Raw genomic sequence first — 20022 nt, 5'->3', positions numbered from 1 at the left:
CTCCCATGGCAACGGTACCTACTCCGCCATGAAACTTGTTGTGTATTTAGTTGTTCTAGATGCTCTGAATGGGATAAAACGATTAGTTTCTTCACTGTTCCTCTGGAAATGACTCATCAGGAGCTCAAACAAGGGAATTTTAAAAAAAAAAGACACGGATTATGGCTAGCAAAAATAAACCGCAAAGAAATTTCTAGTGGTACCATCAAGACACACTCACGTCACTTTCATCACGGTATTTGCTGTTTAAATTGTTTCACAGCTTATTTAATGAGAGAAACACATTTACTGAACTAAAATTTCATTAATTTATCCAGGAAAACCCGCACTAGTTTACAATTCAGTGAACCCACACTGGGCTCCTATGATCAACATGGCGCATGAGTCAAAGAGTCTGTGAGCCAAACCTCGAAAGAATCGACCATGAAAAGATCCTCACGAACGTTAGAAAGATCCGCTAGCAAAAAGCGATGAATTCTAGAAGACATAGTTGTGGATAAGCAAGGCAATAAAGAAAACATGAGTCCTACGACGAGTGACATGTTTATATGTGCGCTGGAAGATACAGTTTCTACTGCCACTCACACTGCAAATGTTTTCTTTTTAAATTTTTGTTCAGTAAATGTGCTTCTCTCATTAAATAAGCTATGAAACAATTTAAATAGCAAATAATTTGATGAAAGTGACGTGAGTGTGTCTTGATGGTACCATGGAAAATCTCTTCACGGTTTATGTTCTCTAGCTATAATCCGCATCTTTTTTTCGATAATTCCCTTGTTTGAGCTCCTGATGAGTAATTTCTAGAGGAACAGTGAAGAAACGAATGGTTTTATCCCTTTCAGAGCCTCTAGAACAACCAAATACACAACAAAACCTGCCCATGTTTCTCCAATGCTACAGGAGCCAGTGACATAGCGTGCCCGGTGTCATGGCGGCATAGGTACCGTTGCCATGGGGGACACGTGACGGTGCCAAGCCTCTATACTGTGGAACATTCTAGACAAAGCAATGTTACACAGTGTACCTTTAAGTCACTAAATGCTATCAGAACATAATCAGCATGCATCTCGCTAATGAAACTACTGCACATTGCATCAGGTTTGTGAAGTTGTAGTGTATTGTTTTTTATTACTATTATTATTATTATTTGTATATTTATGAAAACATGTACTGCTAACGGTAAGAAGTTTGATCATAATTTGATTTGGCATAATACCCAATCTCTGTACTTATACTCTTACCCTAAAACCGAACTCAATCCTTTCTCTGTTACATGCGCTTTTTTAAAATTCCATTTTACTTCATTTTACCCAATACTCCATACTGCACGCTTATGAATACATTTTGGGCCTAAGTCATCCACAGAGCGAGACCGAAGAGGAGGAGTCCGGAGCAGAAGCTGGTCTTGGGGCTGGAGCTGTAGGTGACGGGCAGGGCTGGCTGGAGGTTTCTGTACACATTGACCATATATGGAGATGTGCTGTTTCCAATGCGCACCGTATTGGAGAAAAGGTCAATCTGCAAAGAACAAAATCAAACCAAATCAGGCAATCACCAAAATATAACTTGGATGGGTGTGTGGGTCAGGATTTCATGATAAAATATTGTTCCAGTAGGACTTTAAAATAGGGTCTGGGACTTACTAGGTACTTATGGTGGTAGTTAGTAATTACTAGTCTGATAATTACTGTGGTAGTTGCTGTGATACTTATGGTGGTACTTACAGTTGGTACCACTTTATGCTATTGTCAGCCTTAAAAGTGGCACTATGTAACTTTTTGTTATGGGGGACCTGCTTGTTTCTATGGATATATCATTGCTCTGCCTGGAATGTTCCACAGTATGACTTTAAACAGCTCTACCTTACTTTTATTCAATTACAGCTGGTTTTATAGCTCAAAACACCAAGAAAAACAGACATTTTGACTGTAAGTGGAGCTGTCTCTCTGCAGATCTGACCTGTAACTTGGTCTAGTTTGGTTTCCATGAAGATAGAAAGGTTTAATGCCATACTGCGAAACATTCCAGACTATTTAACAATTTAATTAAGGACTTGGGGTTCTGAGTTATTAATTAATACATTATTAAGCTTTTTATTATGAATTAGTCTTTCTTCATGTTTTATTATGGCTAATTAAGGTGTATTTATGATAACATCTTTATCCAGATAGTTTAAAACATACAACAGATACATGACCCTGGTTATTCCTAAAGCCCCCACATCTTTGGGATGCTCCTCATTTCAGTCTCTGTATAGACTTTAAAACTTAGTTCGTTTTTACCTCTGTCAACTTTTAAAAACTCCATCCAGAGTATTTTACAGGATAATTACACATGTTTTAACAGTTTTATATCTTTAATCTGCAAATGTTTCACTGTCTTATGTCTCTCTATTCACTGTTTCATGTTATGGTTGATGTGTGATTGTCTGTTTGTGTTTCTGTATTATCCTGCCTCTTGGCCTAAATAAATAAATAAATAAATAAAATATCTTGTGATTAAAAGACTCATCATCAGTGGGCAAGGACTCTACATTTAGAAATCCATTCATTTTTCCTATTTGTGAGCTTCAAGAATCTGAAAAATCAGGACAGTTGTCATAGCAATTAACAATTTAGCTATAATACTGTGATGTCATCTGATAGTTGAATGATGGTTAACATACCAGATACCAGATAGACTTTATGTTTATTTGAGATACAGAATGGGTTAATTGGCCTTAATAATTATCTTAATAATGAACACATAGTTTAGATTAGATTAAGAATGCAGAATAAATCAAATTTTCATTTCATTTCTATAATTTCACATTATGGTACAATGCATACATAATTCAAAGGGAGATTCACTGTTTTCTTTTTTTTTTTTTTTTTTTGCTCTTCAAACTTGCCATATAAATCTTACATCTTTAAGTCTTTTCAGTTAACCACTATGTCTTTGGGGTTGAATAATAATAGCACCACTTTCTGAAACATAAATTCACCTTTGTTAGATAGAATGAAAAATGAACTCTGTGTCAGTTGCTGTTTCATGTGAATAGACCCAGTTATGAGATGTGAGATATTTTAACCATGAACCAGGTCAAATCATCTTCATTTTGACATTTAAACAGCAAATTCCACCACACAATCTCATCTTGTTCTATAGCTCAGTTTTAAACCACAGGAATTCTAGACTGTTGTGATAAATGTTGTGTTTAACCTACCAGATCCTTGCTGACTTTGACTGGCTGCTTGAAGACGGTCCAGACCACCACCTCGTAGCAGTTGGGGGTGGTGAGGGACCCCTTGTATCGGTAAAACTTGGTACGGTCCACCCCAGGCAGGAGGTCATCCAGGGAAATACTCTCGGACAGAGCGGCGGACTGGCCTGAGAATGCATCACTTAGTTTAAATACACTTTCTATACATTATCCATCCATCATAATATAAACAATGTCAGTGAGACACAAAGTTGTCCTTAAAGGGTGTGTTGGAGACGTGTGGAGACACTTTTTTAAATATTCCATCCAGTCCTTGTATTTGCAGAGGTCACTGGTGCTAGGCTAGTGCATGTCAATGCCCATAGTTATACTGCCACTAAAAACAGTCTTACCCACTTCACAAAACACCCGAAACAAATTTATTATTACGCCAGACTAGACCAGATAATGTTTGAAATTAAACTAACCTTGCATCGCATGAATCGTCGCATGTTGAGGGACTATTTTCTCATGTATCAGTCCGCCACTGACAAGTTTTCTATCAGGAAGTACAACTCACTGCTGCTGCTCAGACATAAATCCTTCAAATGCAAGATTGGTTTTACTTCTAAAGTTATTCTGTCAACACAGACATTTACATAGACAGTCTGGTGTGATAACAGATTTGCTTCAGGTGTTTTGTGGAGTGGGTAAGACTGTTTTTAGTGACAGGATAACTATGGCCATTGACATGCACTAGCCTAGCACCAGCGACCTCTGCAAATACAAGGACTGGATGGAAAATTTAAAAAGTGTCTTCACACATCTCCAACACTCTGGCTCACTAGGAAATGAGGACATATGTCCAAAATTCCAGACTGTAAACTGTAGGTCCTTACATTATGTAAAATGGATTCATGTGAGCTTTAAACCATGTTAGTGTTGTAGATGTTTTCAGCTTGTCCCAGAAAGGGTGGAAGTAAAAGGCTGGAGACCAACTTAAACGGGAGAAGTTTAGTTTTACCCTCAATAATATGGGCCCGGGCGGACTTACAAAGTCAACATAGTATGATTTCAAAAGTGAACATAGCATGATCTTTGAGTGTTCAAGCGCCTTTGCTATACTGCCAATGGAGGAGGTTCATAAAGCAAGTGTGGTGAGGTGTGAAGAATCCCTCAGTCGTCCAGGTAGAATCAATGGTGAGGAGAAAATTCAGTTTGTTGACTGGACAAAAGCTAATTTGTTTGAAGATGTTTTCGCAGCTCAAGCTGCTGCAACTTGGATGAGCTGGATGAGAATTTTCTCCTCGCCAAGTGTGGTGAGAGTCTGAAGGCCAGTAGACACAGGTTAGACAGCAATATGCCACAGTTTAGCTAATGGTATGCCAATGGTAGGCCAAGGGAAGATCATGGTGTAAATATAGCTTTTGTGTGTCAATTTTAAACTGAGATGTACGTGTAATATAAATTAAATTCTTACAATTAGAATACTGTTACCTCCTCAAAAACATACCTGGAGTTGTGTTTAATTTCATTCACATGTTTGAGTAACCTTTTAGTATTAGTCTTTCTACATCTCTAAAGCTCAAAATGCTCTCTGGTAGTTTTCAAGGAACCGCAGTGTATAGAGCACTTCCTGTATTACCACATGACATCACAAGGTGTAGTGGTAGAGTGTTTTCTGACTGAAAGAAGAACTCAGCTTAAATCTGCAGGGTTTGTGTGTTAAACATGTGTGAATAAAGTAAAACACAACTCCAGGTATGTTTTTGACGAGAAAACAACATTACTACATGGATAAGAAAATAGAATAATATGGGCCTTTTAAGTCAGATTTTCAGGCGTCTATTATAATATTTTGGACCAGTCCCTTGTAACAGATGGCACCACAACCAAAATCTTGTTTAGGCCCACAAATGCCCAGAACTGTTGTACATGAATTACCTTTTTGTGTGATTTTGGAGAGATAGGAGGTGAGAGTCTTCCATGATGCAGGTTCTCCAGTTGTATTATCAGACACCTTAAAAAGCATGAACATATGATTTAGACATTTTTATAAAGATTAAATTGTTATCTTTATCTAACATTACTTGTTTTTATTCAACTTTACTTACTTCAATTAAAAATCCAAGCGCAGCAGCTCCGGTTGGATCTGCTGTAGCCGCTGTTGTGTTCCCGTTGTAAGAAGACTTGAGACTCACAATGTGGAACTAAGAAAAAAATAACATAATTACCACATCGAATTTTTATTTAAATTTTGAAATCAAATAGTACTAAAATTCATACATTCTACAAAAGGGCCGGGTATCATTAAGAAGTTGCGGATACAATACATACCTCAATACATAAGCCACAATACGATACATACTTTGATACATAAGCCACGATAAGATACATATCTCGATACAGTGAGCTTTTGATTTGATATGATATATTTCAAATCGGTTTGATATGGTTCAATTAAAAAATAAAGCCTAACTCATGTAAACCACTTCTTGTGCAAAGTTCATCATCAAAACTGTGCAAAATGTCAAATGTGTTGCATACAAAGTTTCCTTCCTCTGAACAAACAAAACTGTAGCACTGTAACAAAATAATTTAGTAAAATATACCAAACAATACTCTTGGCAATATATCGATACAGCAGCCCATGATATTGATATTGTACCATCGCATTAAACAATACAATATATTGATATTGCAGTATTTTTGCACACCCCTATTCTACAACATAATTACATCATAAATAAAGAAAATAAATAATCAAATGCAAACCAACTCAGTAAACAAGCACCACCATGAGCATGATCTCCTCCTCTTCACCATCACTATTGTTTTGCTAAAAGTAGAGATTTCCCCCATAAATCTAAGCACTGACGTTTGCCAGTTCAAAGTTCAATGTTTTTGCTACTTGGATATGTACTTGGTGCTTTCATAGCACTGTTTTCGGTTCCTAGTGATTCATTTTTGGAAATTTTTGTGCCAAAATAGAGGTAAATTTGCAGCGTTATGGTCGAAAAACTGTGCGTGTTTGCTGCCTCCAATGGCCACTGCAATTTCAAGTACTACATGACATCACATATGACTAGCTGGATGTTTCTTTTTGCAAACTTGGCTGCATGGACAAAGTTTGAAGTGGTGGATTCCTGTTAGACCAGTCACACTGTTCCACATATTTACAGGTCCAGCCCCTCAACCCCCCTTACACTCTTCTTCTACTCCTTTTGTCCTCCAGGTATTGACCAGTTTCTATTTGAAAAGTTGAAAAGGAGCGGGAGTTAGAATAAATAGTGAATATTTACCTCCATGGGGAAACGTTTGCCATCCAGAGTGTGTTCAGAGCCTGGTACAGATGTCCCCTTGCCCCAGTGGAGGTGGAACTGCAAACTGTCGTACCGTTCAGTGAGCCCCCCTCCTGACACGCTCACTCCACTGGCCAACGTCACTTTCACTGACAATCAGAAAAAAACAACAAAGTAAATTTATGCTAAACTCTTCCTGAGAATGAGTTAGAACAAGATAGACAGAGTTATCCAGTTTACTTATGTGTTGCACTGGAAAAACAAACAATATCTAGGTCAGTTAAAATGACTTCAATTAAGAACATTTTACTTTATTTGAGTAGATACAAGTAACATTATCTACCAATGGAATAAGCATGTTTTTCTTAATTCAAAGCAACATTTGATTTTTTTTTTTTTTTTCTTATTTTAAGTGCAAAAAATTGTTGTTTTTCTTTTTTTAAGTGCAGCAAGATGTGTTTTCATATTTTGAGTACAAAAAAATCTTATTCCACTGTCAGATCATTTTACATGTCAAGTGAAATTTACTCAAATCACAATAAAACTTTCTTGATTCAAATCATCTTAACTTGACCAGATTTTCTTTTTTTGCATATGTAGGTTTTTTTGGTGGAAATTCTGCTACCTGCTTGTCTGTGGAATGAAATGTTTCACAGTATGGCATTAATCATATCTATCACCATGGAGACAAGCAGGTGTTGCCACTTGGCCAAGTTACAGGGCAGATTTATGGAGAGGTGACTTCAAGGATTTTTTTTTTCTTTTTAAACAACAATAAAACACATGTCACTGAATAAATGCAAGATATACATTTAGTGCTCCACTGCGGAACATTCCATGACCACATCTCCATGGAGACAAGCAGGGCTGACTCCCCACAACTACAAAAGATAGTGTTCCTTAAAACGATATCACCCTGGGCTTGAAATATTAGACTATTTTGCATTCTTAGCCTGTGACATTCAATTTATAACCAGAAAATTACCAACACTTTCTCATGTGGAGATGTTCTCATGGAAATTTAGGGAGTACGGGATATTTAACTATTTATTTAAGTCTTATTACACAATTTTGACTCTTGTGAGCTTTAACTTATAGTGTTTTTACCTCCTCAAAAACAGACCTGGCGTTTGGCTTTGCTTCATTCACACATGTTTGAGTAATCCTTTAGTATTAGTCTGTCTACATCTCCAAAGCCCAAAATGCTCTGTTTGTCTTTGTGATGTTATGTAGTGGTAGTTTTAAAATTAACAGCCTCCATTTACCTTTTATTCTGTAGCGATCGGCTGAGCTGAAATTACCCAAATGATTTTAGTGAAGGTGTATATGAAGTTTATAAACATAGTAGAACACTTCCTGCATTACGACAAGACATCACAAGGTGGAACAGAATGTTTTCCATTTTAGTGAAGAACTAAATATGCAGGGTTTGTGTGTTAAACATGTGTGAATGAAACAAAACACAACTCCAGGTCTGTTTGTGATGAAGAAATATTATAACATAGATCAGAAAATAGTGTAATATAGGACCTTGTACACTGTAGAAAGATCAGTTTCCCTCACCTGTATGCCCTGTGTTCTCGATCTTGGTCAGGGCTGTTTTGCTGTTAAAATTGTTCAATTTTAAAGCTGTCAGGTTTCCATCATACGTGGCGTTTTTGGAAACGATGTCAATGGGAGACTGTCGAGATCCAGCACAGTATTTAGGAGCCAGAGTCACCCACGCAGCATCATCTGTGAGAGAAGGTTACATTCAGTCAATTTACATTTTTCAATTTCAGTCCCACAAACATAAAAATAAGAAACACTTTATTAAACTAGACTATTTACAGCCTTGAAAAAAGCTTGAAGCATAATTTAAGTTATAATGAACAAAAAATGTATTAAAGGGCCCATATTATGCTATTTTCAGGCCTATGTTGTGATGTTGTAGCATGATTCATCAGCCGGTTTCACTTCATGGAAACCGTCTGACCTCATAGCATGAGAATTCGTTCGCTCGACGATAGGCGGGTACTTTTTTATTTACCCAATCGCTGCTGTTTGGTTGTGACGTATGTAATGCACCGCTAATGTTGCTAAATTGTATATTAAGCTTTTCCCAAATCCCGTAGGAAGAAGGGCAATAACGTCTTTCTCCTTGATAAAATTCATCAAACGTTCTCTTTGTTCCAGCTTTAAATCCTTGATCTTGGTTGCCAACACAGAATCATCTACATCCATCTCGACCACTTTGTTTACTGTTGCGCTGTACCATGAAAGGGACCCAGACAGGCGCTTGAGTTTAACTTTGCTCATTGGCCAGTTGCACGGTCTACAACTTCCAGGGTTCTTGCAGACCGTCTACTGCATTCCGATTCCTGACCTAGTCGCTGGAGAGAATTGAAATTGAGTGGAGGCTCTAGGTGGCACCAGCCTGGCTAGTAATGTTGTTTCCTCTTCAAAACCATACCTGGAGTTGTGTTTTGTTTCTTTCACAAGTTTAACACACAAACCCTGTGCAATTAATCTGAGTTCTTCTCTCTAACAGAAGACATATAGGTTCCACCTTGTGATGTCATGTGGTAATACAGGAAGTGCACTGTGTTTTAAACTCCATACACCTTCACTAGAATCATTTGGACAATTTCCGCCCTAGAATTGCAAATCTCTAGTGAAGAAAAGTTAACAGGAGCTGTTAACTTGAAAGCCACCATTTTCATGACATCATAAGGTGGAACAGAACATTTTGAGCTTTTAGAATGTAGACAGCCCAGTAATGCAGGATTACTCAAACATGGGTGAATGAAACAAAACACAAGTCCAGATATGTTTTTGATGACATGGCTTAAAGCTCACAGGAGTCAGTTTTGTCTAGTATAGGACCTTTAAAGTGAAGCAATTGTAAAATGTTCAGCTTCACTTACTGCAAGAAGGGTCAAGGTAACACCAGACTGTAAAAGACAAATAAAACATATCTTAAATATTTATGAATGGAGCCAGCAATAAATAAATTAAAAAAAAAACACACACACATTCCACTTACCAAAATCAGAGGCTGCAGGGACGATCACTGGTATTAGCCACACACAAACTACTCCCAATATTATCCAGCCCATTTTCGGACACCTTTAAAAAAACACAATTAAAACATCTCGACTACTGAATAAGCAATGTTATGTTATATTTGGGGCGTTTGATTTTCAGCAACGAAGAATGAAATCAAACCATGCCTCAAATTTTAATATAACGTCTATGGTTTTTTTTACTTCTCGTTTTGATCCATGCAGCCTTCCCATTCTTTGACATGAGCGGGGATGGGGGAAAATACTCGATACATTTTTTTTTTTTAACCCACACGCAAAAAATTAAGTTAAAAAAGAATGTAATGTAATGAAAAGTAAATTTGAGCACAGTAAACCTTGTCAAAACTTAAATTCTAGTAAGTAATATCCACGATGTACTACCAGAAGATATACTGCAGTTTGTGGTGGTTTCATCCGTGTCTTGGGCTGGTCTCCTTTTATATTTACTGACCCAGCCCAAAGGGAGGACCCACCAAACTGGACAAGCAACTATCTGAACCCAAAAATACAAGACGGACCTCCTCAGAACATGCACAAATATGTAGGAAAAACCTGCCCAAACAAGAAATTTGACCTTTTTTGACCCAATTTGCAACTAATGACTAAATTAAAACGATATCCATACACAGTAATACTAATAAAATACGAAATACCAGAGGCGGAAAAAGTAATCAATTGTGTTACTTAAGTAGAAGTACAGATACCCGAGCAAAAAATAAATGTAGTAAAAGTAAAAGTATCACATGAAAAAAATCTACTTAAGTAAAAGTATTAATGTACCTGTTTAAAACTGTAAGTTAAGACTAAAAAGTAAAAAATGTGTTGTGCATATTTTGAGGTCTTACATGGCAAAAAAACAAAATCTAGCCAAGTTAAGATGACTCAAATTAAGAAAGTTCATCATGATTTGAGTAAATTTCACTTGACAAGTAAAATTATCTGCCAGTGGAACAAGACTTTTTGTAGTTAAAAAATGAAAATACATCTTGCTGCAATCAAAATAAGAAAAACAACTACTTTTTGCATTTAAAATAACAAACAAAATTGAATGTTTTTTTTGTTTCTTTGTTTTTTAAAAATTTGCAGTTTATTCAGTGCTTTTTTGTCCACATAAATCACAATATACATGCCCTATTTTTTTCCCCACATATAAACTCAATATAAATGTAGAAAGTAGATTAAAAAAAAATATATCAAAATCGAATGTTGCTTGAATTAAGAAAACACTGATTCCATTGGTAGATCATTTTACTTAAGTTGAATCGACCCAAATAAATTTTAATTTGCATTTTAATTTACCTAGATATTGTTTTTTTTCCAGTGTGTAAGGCATCAAATGTGTCAAATGTAGTGATTTTGATGAATAAAAATGCTCAATAAAAAGAACTGAATTGATTTTTTTTCACCTAGCTGTTTTTACTTGTATATTTTTGTGCACTCAAACCAAAAATGTGTTCAAACTAAAGCCCTCCGGTTTTTCAGCAGGTCTCCAACTATAATAAAAATACTTTTCAGTCCAATTTAAAAAATGCAGGGGGGTAGAAGTACTGGTACCTTGGACTCAGACCTAGATTTAGACGAACTTGTTTGATCCACAAGGGAAATTACTCACACATCAAAATATATTATAATAACAAAGAGAAAACATGTAAATGGTAATAATACATTCTAAACAAGTACTTGCTCTCAAATGTAGTGAAGTAAAAGTAACAAGCATCCAATAAAATGTACTTAAATAAAGTACAGATAAAGTACCAAAAATGTATACACAAGTACAGTAAAAGTACATATAAAAAAGTACACATAAGTACATACCGTATATGACTTGTCTTTGCAGAGCAGGTGTCGTGTAAAACCCCTAATCCTATAACAGTGTCAGTTATAGGCAAGGCAAGCTAATAAGTATAGCTCATTTCATTCAGTATAATTCAGTTTAAAGTGTAAGGAGGAAACATAACAGATTTCAGAAGAAACTTTTGGGTGTGTCCCGATGTGGTTCTTGTTTGAATGAGATGGACCAACAAAGGTGAAAGTTTCCTGCAACTTGCCATCAAATAAGATTTTTTTAAACATCCAGTATTACGTGAAAATGACTCTCGTGATTTTTTAGTTATGTTATAATGTGGTTACCTCGTCAAAAACATGCCTGGAGTTGTGTTTTGTGGTTTGTTTAACACACAAACTCTGCGTATTTGGGCTGAGTTCTTATCTCAAACAGAAAACACTGTTCCACCTTGTGATGTCATGTATACATGCAGGTATACAAGTGTTCCGTTGTCTTTTTAAACTCCATACACCTTCACGAGAATCACTTGGATCATTTCAGCCAAGGAATTACCAATCTCTACTGATCTAAAGGTAAAAGATAACTCAATCAATCAATCAAACTTTATTTATAAAGCGCTTTTCATACAAAAATGTCACACAAAGTGCTTTACAGTGATTAAAAACAATCCCACATTTCCACTTACCCAACCCAGACAGCTGCCCGACCCCACACAACTAAACAACCCAGACACGCACAGGCACGCGCACACTAACATGGTAAAATACATAAAATCCCCTATAGTAAAATGTGAGGCTGAATACAGGCGAACCAGTTGAGAAAGCACCATCAGAGGAGCAGAGAGACGTCCACCACCACCAGGAACCACCACAGGGCCCAGGGGAGAGATGAAGCCAAGCACCAACCCTCCACCAGGAGCCCATGGGACAGACCCCGGCAGCCATAGCCGACCCCTGCTCCTGATGCAGAGGCTCCTACAGAAGAAACACTGGAAATTATAAAAAATATGTCTAAAATGAATACATATAACAAAATGTGTACAATGCAAACAGGTAAAAGTATAAAGATTTTAATCAAAAGCTAAGCTAAAAAGGTGGGTCTTGAGCCTGCTCTTAAAAACATGAACGTTCTCTGCAGCCCTGCGCTCCTCCGGCAGCAGCTCCTGGTCATTCCCAAAGTCAGGACACACACTCACGGAGAGGAGGCTTTTCAGTATTATGGCCCCGTCTATGGAACTGTCTGCCGGAGGAGCTCAGGGCTGCAGAGAACGTTCATGTTTTTTAAGAGCAGGCTCAAGACCCACCTTTTTAGCTTAGCTTTTGATTAAAATCTTATACTTTTACCTGTTTGCATTGTACACATTTTATTATATGTATTCATTTTAGACATATTTTTTATAATTTCCAGTGTTTCCTCTGTAGGAGCCTCTGCATTGGGAGCAGGGGTCGGCTATGGCTGCCGGGGTCTGTCCCATGGGCTCCTGGTGGAGGGTTGGTGCTTGGGCTTCATCTCTCCCCTGGGCCCTGTGGTGGTTCCTGGTGGTGGTGGACGTCTCTCTGCTCCTCTGATGGTGCTTTCTCAACTGGTTCGCCTGTATTCAGCCTCACATTTTACTATAGGGGATTTTATGTATTTTACCATGTTAGTGTGCGCGTGCCTGTGCGTGTCTGGGTTGTTTTAGTTGTGTGGGGTCGGGCAGCTGTCTGGGTTGGGTAAGTGGAAATGTGGGATTGTTTTTAATCACTGTAAAGCACTTTGTGTGACATTTTTGTATGAAAAAGCGCTTTATAAATAAAGTTTGATTGATTGATTGAGTTATCTTTTACCTTTAGATCAGTAGAGATTGGTAATTCCTTGGCTGAAATGATCCAAGTGATTCTCGTGAAGGTGTATGGAGTTTAAAAAGACAACGGAGCACTTGTATACCTGCATGTATACATGACATCACAAGGTGGAACAGTGTTTTCTGTTTGAGATAAGAACTCAGCCCAAATACGCAGAGCTTTGTGTGTTAAACAAACCACAAAACACAACTCCAGGCATGTTTTTGACGAGGTAACCACATTATAACATAACTAAAAAATCACGAGAGTCATTTTCACGTAATACTGGATGTTTTAAAAAAATCTTATTTGATGGCAAGTTGCAGGAAACTTTCACCTTTGTTGTCCATCTCATTCAAACAAGAACCACATCGGGACACACCCAAAAGTTTCTTCTGAAATCTGTTATGTTTCCTCCTTCCACTTTAAACTGAATTATACTGAATGAAATGAGCTATACTTATTAACTTGCCTTGCCTATAACTGACACTGTTATAGGATTAGGGGTTTTACACAACACCTGCTCTGCAAAGACAAGTCATATACGGTATGTACTTATGTGTACTTTTTTATATGTACTTTTACTGTACTTGTGTATACATTTTTGGTACTTTATCTGTACTTTATTTAAGTACATTTTATTGGATACTTGTTACTTTTACTTCACTACATTTGAGAGCAAGTACTTGTTTAGAATGTATTATTACCATTTACATGTTTTCTCTTTGTTATTATAATATATTTTGATGTGTGAGTAATTTCCCTTGTGGATCAAACAAGTTTGTCTAAATCTAGGTCTGAGTCCAAGGTACCAGTACTTTCTACCCCCCTGCATTTTTTAAATTGGACTGAAAAGTATTTTTATTATAGTTGGAGACCTGCTGAAAAACCGGAGGGCTTTAGTTTGAACACATTTTTGGTTTGAGTGCACAAAAATATACAAATAAAAACAGCTAGGTGAAAAAAAATCAATTCAGTTCTTTTTATTGAGCATTTTTATTCATCAAAATCACTACATTTGACACATTTGATGCCTTACACACTGGAAAAAAACAATATCTAGGTAAATTAAAATGCAAATTAAAATTTATTTGGGTCGATTCAACTTAAGTAAAATGATCTACCAATGGAATCAGTGTTTTCTTAATTCAAGCAACATTCGATTTTTGATATATTTTTTTTTAATCTACTTTCTACATTTATATTGAGTTTATATGTGGGGAAAAAAAATAGGGCATGTATATTGTGATTTATGTGGACAAAAAAGCACTGAATAAATTGCAAATTATTAAAAAACAAAGAAACAAAAAAAAAACATTCAATTTTGTTTGTTATTTTAAATGCAAAAAGTAGTTGTTTTTCTTATTTTGATTGCAGCAAGATGTATTTTCATTTTTTAACTACAAAAAGTCTTGTTCCACTGGCAGATAATTTTACTTGTCAAGTGAAATTTACTCAAATCATGATGAACTTTCTTAATTTGAGTCATCTTAACTTGGCTAGATTTTGTTTTTTGCCATGTAAGACCTCAAAATATGCACAACACATTTTTTACTTTTTAGTCTTAACTTACAGTTTTAAACAGGTACATTAATACTTTTACTTAAGTAAATTTTTTTTCATGTGATACTTTTACTTTTACTACATTTATTTTTTGCTCGGGTATCTGTACTTCTACTTAAGTAACACAATTGATTACTTTTTCCGCCTCTGGTATTCGTATTTTATTAGTATTACTGTGTATGGATATCGTTTTAATTTAGTCATTAGTTGCAAATTGGGTCAAAAAAGGTCAAATTTCTTGTTTGGGCAGGTTTTTCCTACATATTTGTGCATGTTCTGAGGAGGTCCGTCTTGTATTTTTGGGTTCAGATAGTTGCTTGTCCAGTTTGGTGGGTCCTCCCTTTGGGCTGGGTCAGTAAATATAAAAGGAGACCAGCCCAAGACACGGATGAAACCACCACAAACTGCAGTATATCTTCTGGTAGTACATCGTGGATATTACTTACTAGAATTTAAGTTTTGACAAGGTTTACTGTGCTCAAATTTACTTTTCATTACATTACATTCTTTTTTAACTTAATTTTTTGCGTGTGGGTTAAAAAAAAAAAATGTATCGAGTATTTTCCCCCATCCCCGCTCATGTCAAAGAATGGGAAGGCTGCATGGATCAAAACGAGAAGTAAAAAAAACCATAGACGTTATATTAAAATTTGAGGCATGGTTTGATTTCATTCTTCGTTGCTGAAAATCAAACGCCCCAAATATAACATAACATTGCTTATTCAGTAGTCGAGATGTTTTAATTGTGTTTTTTTTAAAGGTGTCCGAAAATGGGCTGGATAATATTGGGAGTAGTTTGTGTGTGGCTAATACCAGTGATCGTCCCTGCAGCCTCTGATTTTGGTAAGTGGAATGTGTGTGTGTTTTTTTTTTTTTTTTTATTTATTTATTGCTGGCTCCATTCATAAATATTTAAGATATGTTTTATTTGTCTTTTACAGTCTGGTGTTACCTTGACCCTTCTTGCAGTAAGTGAAGCTGAACATTTTACAATTGCTTCACTTTAAAGGTCCTATACTAGACAAAACTGACTCCTGTGAGCTTTAAGCCATGTCACCAAAAACATATCTGGACTTGTGTTTTGTTTCATTCACCCATGTTTGAGTAATCCTGCATTACTGGGCTGTCTACTTTAACAGCTCCTGTTAACTTTTCTTCACTAGAGATTTGCAATTCTAGGGCGGAAATTGTCCAAATGATTCTAGTGAAGGTGTATGGAGTTTAAAACACAGTGCACTTCCTGTATTACCACATGACATCACAAGGTGGAACCTATATGTCTTCTGTTAGAGAGAAGAACTCAGATTAATTGCACAGGGTTTGTGTGTTAAACTTGTGAAAGAAACAAACCACAACTCCAGGTATGGTTCTGAAGAGGAAACAACATTACTAGCCAGGCTGGTGCCACCTAGAGCCTCCACTCAATTTCATTTCTCTCCAGCGACGAGGTCAGGAATCGGAATGCAGTAGACGGTCTGCAAGAACCCTGGAAGTTGTAGACCGTGCAACTGGCCAATGAGCAAAGTTAAACTCAAGCGCCTGTCTGGGTCCCTTTCATGGTACAGCGCAACAGTAAACAAAGTGGTCGAGATGGATGTAGATGATTCTGTGTTGGCAACCAAGATCAAGGATTTAAAGCTGGAACAAAGAGAACGTTTGATGAATTTTATCAAGGAGAAAGACGTTATTGCCCTTCTTCCTACGGGATTTGGGAAAAGCTTAATATACAATTTAGCAACATTAGTGGTGCATTACATACGTCATGACCAAATAGCAGCGATTGGGTAAATAAAAAAGTACCCGCCTATCGTCGAGCGAACGAATTCTAATGCTATGAGGTCAGACGGTTTCCATGAAGTGAAACCGGCTGATGAATCATGCTACAACATCACAACATAGGCCTGAAAATAGCACAATATGGGCCCTTTAATACATTTTTTGTTCATTATAACTTAAATTATGCTTCAAGCTTTTTTCAAGGCTGTAAATAGTCTAGTTTAATAAAGTGTTTCTTATTTTTATGTTTGTGGGACTGAAATTGAAAAATGTAAATTGACTGAATGTAACCTTCTCTCACAGATGATGCTGCGTGGGTGACTCTGGCTCCTAAATACTGTGCTGGATCTCGACAGTCTCCCATTGACATCGTTTCCAAAAACGCCACGTATGATGGAAACCTGACAGCTTTAAAATTGAACAATTTTAACAGCAAAACAGCCCTGACCAAGATCGAGAACACAGGGCATACAGGTGAGGGAAACTGATCTTTCTACAGTGTACAAGGTCCTATATTACAATTACTATTTTCTGATCTATGTTATAATATTTCTTCATCACAAACAGACCTGGAGTTGTGTTTTGTTTCATTCACACATGTTTAACACACAAACCCTGCATATTTAGTTCTTCACTAAAATGGAAAACATTCTGTTCCACCTTGTGATGTCTTGTCGTAATGCAGGAAGTGTTCTACTATGTTTATAAACTTCATATACACCTTCACTAAAATCATTTGGGTAATTTTCAGCTCAGCCGATCGCTACAGAATAAAAGGTAAATGGAGGCTGTTAATTTTAAAACTACCACTACATAACATCACAAAGACAAACAGAGCATTTTGGGCTTTGGAGATGTAGACAGACTAATACTAAAGGATTACTCAAACATGTGTGAATGAAGCAAAGCCAAACGCCAGGTCTGTTTTTGAGGAGGTAAAAACACTATAAGTTAAAGCTCACAAGAGTCAAAATTGTGTAATAAGACTTAAATAAATAGTTAAATATCCCGTACTCCCTAAATTTCCATGAGAACATCTCCACATGAGAAAGTGTTGGTAATTTTCTGGTTATAAATTGAATGTCACAGGCTAAGAATGCAAAATAGTCTAATATTTCAAGCCCAGGGTGATATCGTTTTAAGGAACACTAGCTTTTGTAGTTGTGGGGAGTCAGCCCTGCTTGTCTCCATGGAGATGTGGTCATGGAATGTTCCGCAGTGGAGCACTAAATGTATATCTTGCATTTATTCAGTGACATGTGTTTGTTGTTGTTTAAAAAGAAAAAAAAAAATCCTTGAAGTCGCCTCTCCATAAATCTGCCCTGTAACTTGGCCAAGTGGCAACACCTGCTTGTCTCCATGGTGATAGATATGATTAATGCCATACTGTGAAACATTTCATTCCACAGACAAGCAGGTTGCAGAATTTTCACCAAAAAAACCTACATATGCAAAAAAAGAAAATCTGGTCAAGTTATGATGATTTGAATCAAGAAAGTTTTATTGTGATTTGAGTAAATTTCACTTGACATGTAAAATGATCTGACAGTGGAATAAGATTTTTTTGTACTCAAAATATGAAAACACATCTTGCTGCACTTAAAAAAAGAAAAACAACAATTTTTTGCACTTAAAATAAGGAAAAAAAAAAAAAATCAAATGTTGCTTGAATTAAGAAAAACATGCTTATTCCATTGGTAGATAATGTTACTTGTATCTACTCAAATAAAGTAAAATGTTCTTAATTGAAGTCATTTTAACTGACCTAAATATTGTTTGTTTTTCCAGTGCAACACATAAGTAAACTGGATAACTCTGTCTATCTTGTTCTAACTCATTCTCAGGAAGAGTTTAGCATAAATTTACTTTGTTGTTTTTTTCTGATTGTCAGTGAAAGTGACGTTGGCCAGTGGAGTGAGCGTGTCAGGAGGGGGCTCACTGAACGGTACGACAGTTTGCAGTTCCACCTCCACTGGGGCAAGGGGACATCTGTACCAGGCTCTGAACACACTCTGGATGGCAAACGTTTCCCCATGGAGGTAAATATTCACTATTTATTCTAACTCCCGCTCCTTTTTCAACTTTTCAAATAGAAACTGGTCAATACCTGGAGGACAAAAGGAGTAGAAGAAGAGTGTAAGGGGGGGTTGAGGGGCTGGACCTGTAAATATGTGGAACAGTGTGACTGGTCTAACAGGAATCCACCACTTCAAACTTTGTCCATGCAGCCAAGTTTGCAAAAAGAAACATCCAGCTAGTCATATGTGATGTCATGTAGTACTTGAAATTGCAGTGGCCATTGGAGGCAGCAAACACGCACAGTTTTTCGACCATAACGCTGCAAATTTACCTCTATTTTGGCACAAAAATTTCCAAAAATGAATCACTAGGAACCGAAAACAGTGCTATGAAAGCACCAAGTACATATCCAAGTAGCAAAAAAACATTGAACTTTGAACTGGCAAACGTCAGTGCTTAGATTTATGGGGAAATCTCTACTTTTAGCAAAACAATAGTGATGGTGAAGAGGAGGAGATCATGCTCATGGTGGTGCTTGTTTACTGAGTTGGTTTGCATTTGATTATTTATTTTCTTTATTTATGATGTAATTATGTTGTAGAATAGGGGTGTTGCAAAAATACTGCAATATCAATATATTGTATTGTTAATGCGATGGTACAATATCAATATCATGGGCTGCTGTATCGATATATTGCCAAGAGTATTGTTTGGTATATTTTACTAAATTATTTTTGTTACAGTGCTACAGTTTTGTTTGTTCAGAGGAAGGAAACTTTGTATGCAACACATTTGACATTTTCACAGTTTTTGATGATGAACTTTGCACAAGAAGTGGTTTACATGAGTTAGGCTTATTTTTTAATTGAACCATATCAAACGATTTGAAATATATCATATCAAATCAAAAGCTCACTGTATCGAGATATGTATCTTATCGTACTTATGTATCAAATATGTATCGTATTGGTGGCATTCATGTATTGAGGTATGTATTGTATCATGGCCTATGTATTGAGGTATGTATCGTATCCGCAACTTCTTAATGATACCCGGCCTTTTGTAGAATGTATCAGTTTTAGTACTATTTGATTTCAAAATTTAAATAAAATTCGATGTGGTAATGTATTTATTTTTTTTCTTAGTTCCACATTGTAGTCTCAAGTCTTCTTACAACGGGAACACAACAGCGGTACAGCAGATCCAACCGGAGCTGCTGCGCTTGATTTTTAATTGAAGTAAAAGCTGAATAAAAACAGTAATGTTAGAAAAGATAAAATTTAATCTTTATAAAATGTCTAAATCATATTTCAGCTTTTTAAGGTGTCTGATAATACAACTGGAGATGCATCATGGAAGACTCTCACCTCCTATCTCTCCAAAAACAAAAAGGTAATTCATGTCAACAGTTCTGGGCATTTGTGGGCCTAAACAAGATTTTGGTTGTGGTGCATCTTACAAGGGACTGGTCAAAATATTATATAGACGCCTGAAAATCTGACTTAAA

General features: G+C 36.5%; 1 protein-coding gene across 1 annotated transcript; it reads right to left on the bottom strand.

Moving 5' to 3' along the window:
- Window positions 1–1350: 1350 nt before the first annotated feature.
- On the bottom strand, window positions 1351–11392 carry LOC110161830 (carbonic anhydrase 6-like). Its single transcript, XM_020926668.2, has 9 exons — window positions 11364–11392; window positions 9509–9591; window positions 9390–9416; window positions 8047–8217; window positions 6484–6632; window positions 5296–5391; window positions 5126–5201; window positions 3206–3369; window positions 1351–1518 (listed from the first exon to the last, which is right to left on the bottom strand). The coding sequence occupies exons 2-9, from the start codon at window positions 9579–9581 to the stop codon at window positions 1351–1353; spliced, it is 924 nt and encodes a 307-aa protein (XP_020782327.2). The 5' UTR covers window positions 9582–9591; window positions 11364–11392.
- Between the last annotated feature and the right edge of the window lie 8630 nt (window positions 11393–20022).

This window comes from Boleophthalmus pectinirostris, unplaced genomic scaffold, assembly GCF_026225935.1.
Source record: "Boleophthalmus pectinirostris isolate CB_2022bp ecotype Guang Dong unplaced genomic scaffold, ASM2622593v1 HiC_scaffold_17, whole genome shotgun sequence".
Classification (NCBI taxonomy): domain Eukaryota; kingdom Metazoa; phylum Chordata; class Actinopteri; order Gobiiformes; family Gobiidae; genus Boleophthalmus; species Boleophthalmus pectinirostris.
The sequence above is the reverse complement of the archived record's forward strand: the minus strand, read 5'-3'. Positions and strand labels throughout refer to the sequence as shown.

Bases quoted from the DNA above. Each gene is read 5' to 3' on its own strand.
- LOC110161830 (XM_020926668.2), bottom strand. From the start codon at position 9,581: ATGGGCTGGATAATATTGGGAGTAGTTTGTGTGTGGCTAATACCAGTG. The intron at 9,417-9,508 runs GTAAGTGGAATG...TGTCTTTTACAG, and splicing joins CCCTGCAGCCTCTGATTTTG to TCTGGTGTTACCTTGACCCT. The intron at 8,218-9,389 runs GTAAGTGAAGCT...CTTCTCTCACAG, and splicing joins TTACCTTGACCCTTCTTGCA to ATGATGCTGCGTGGGTGACT.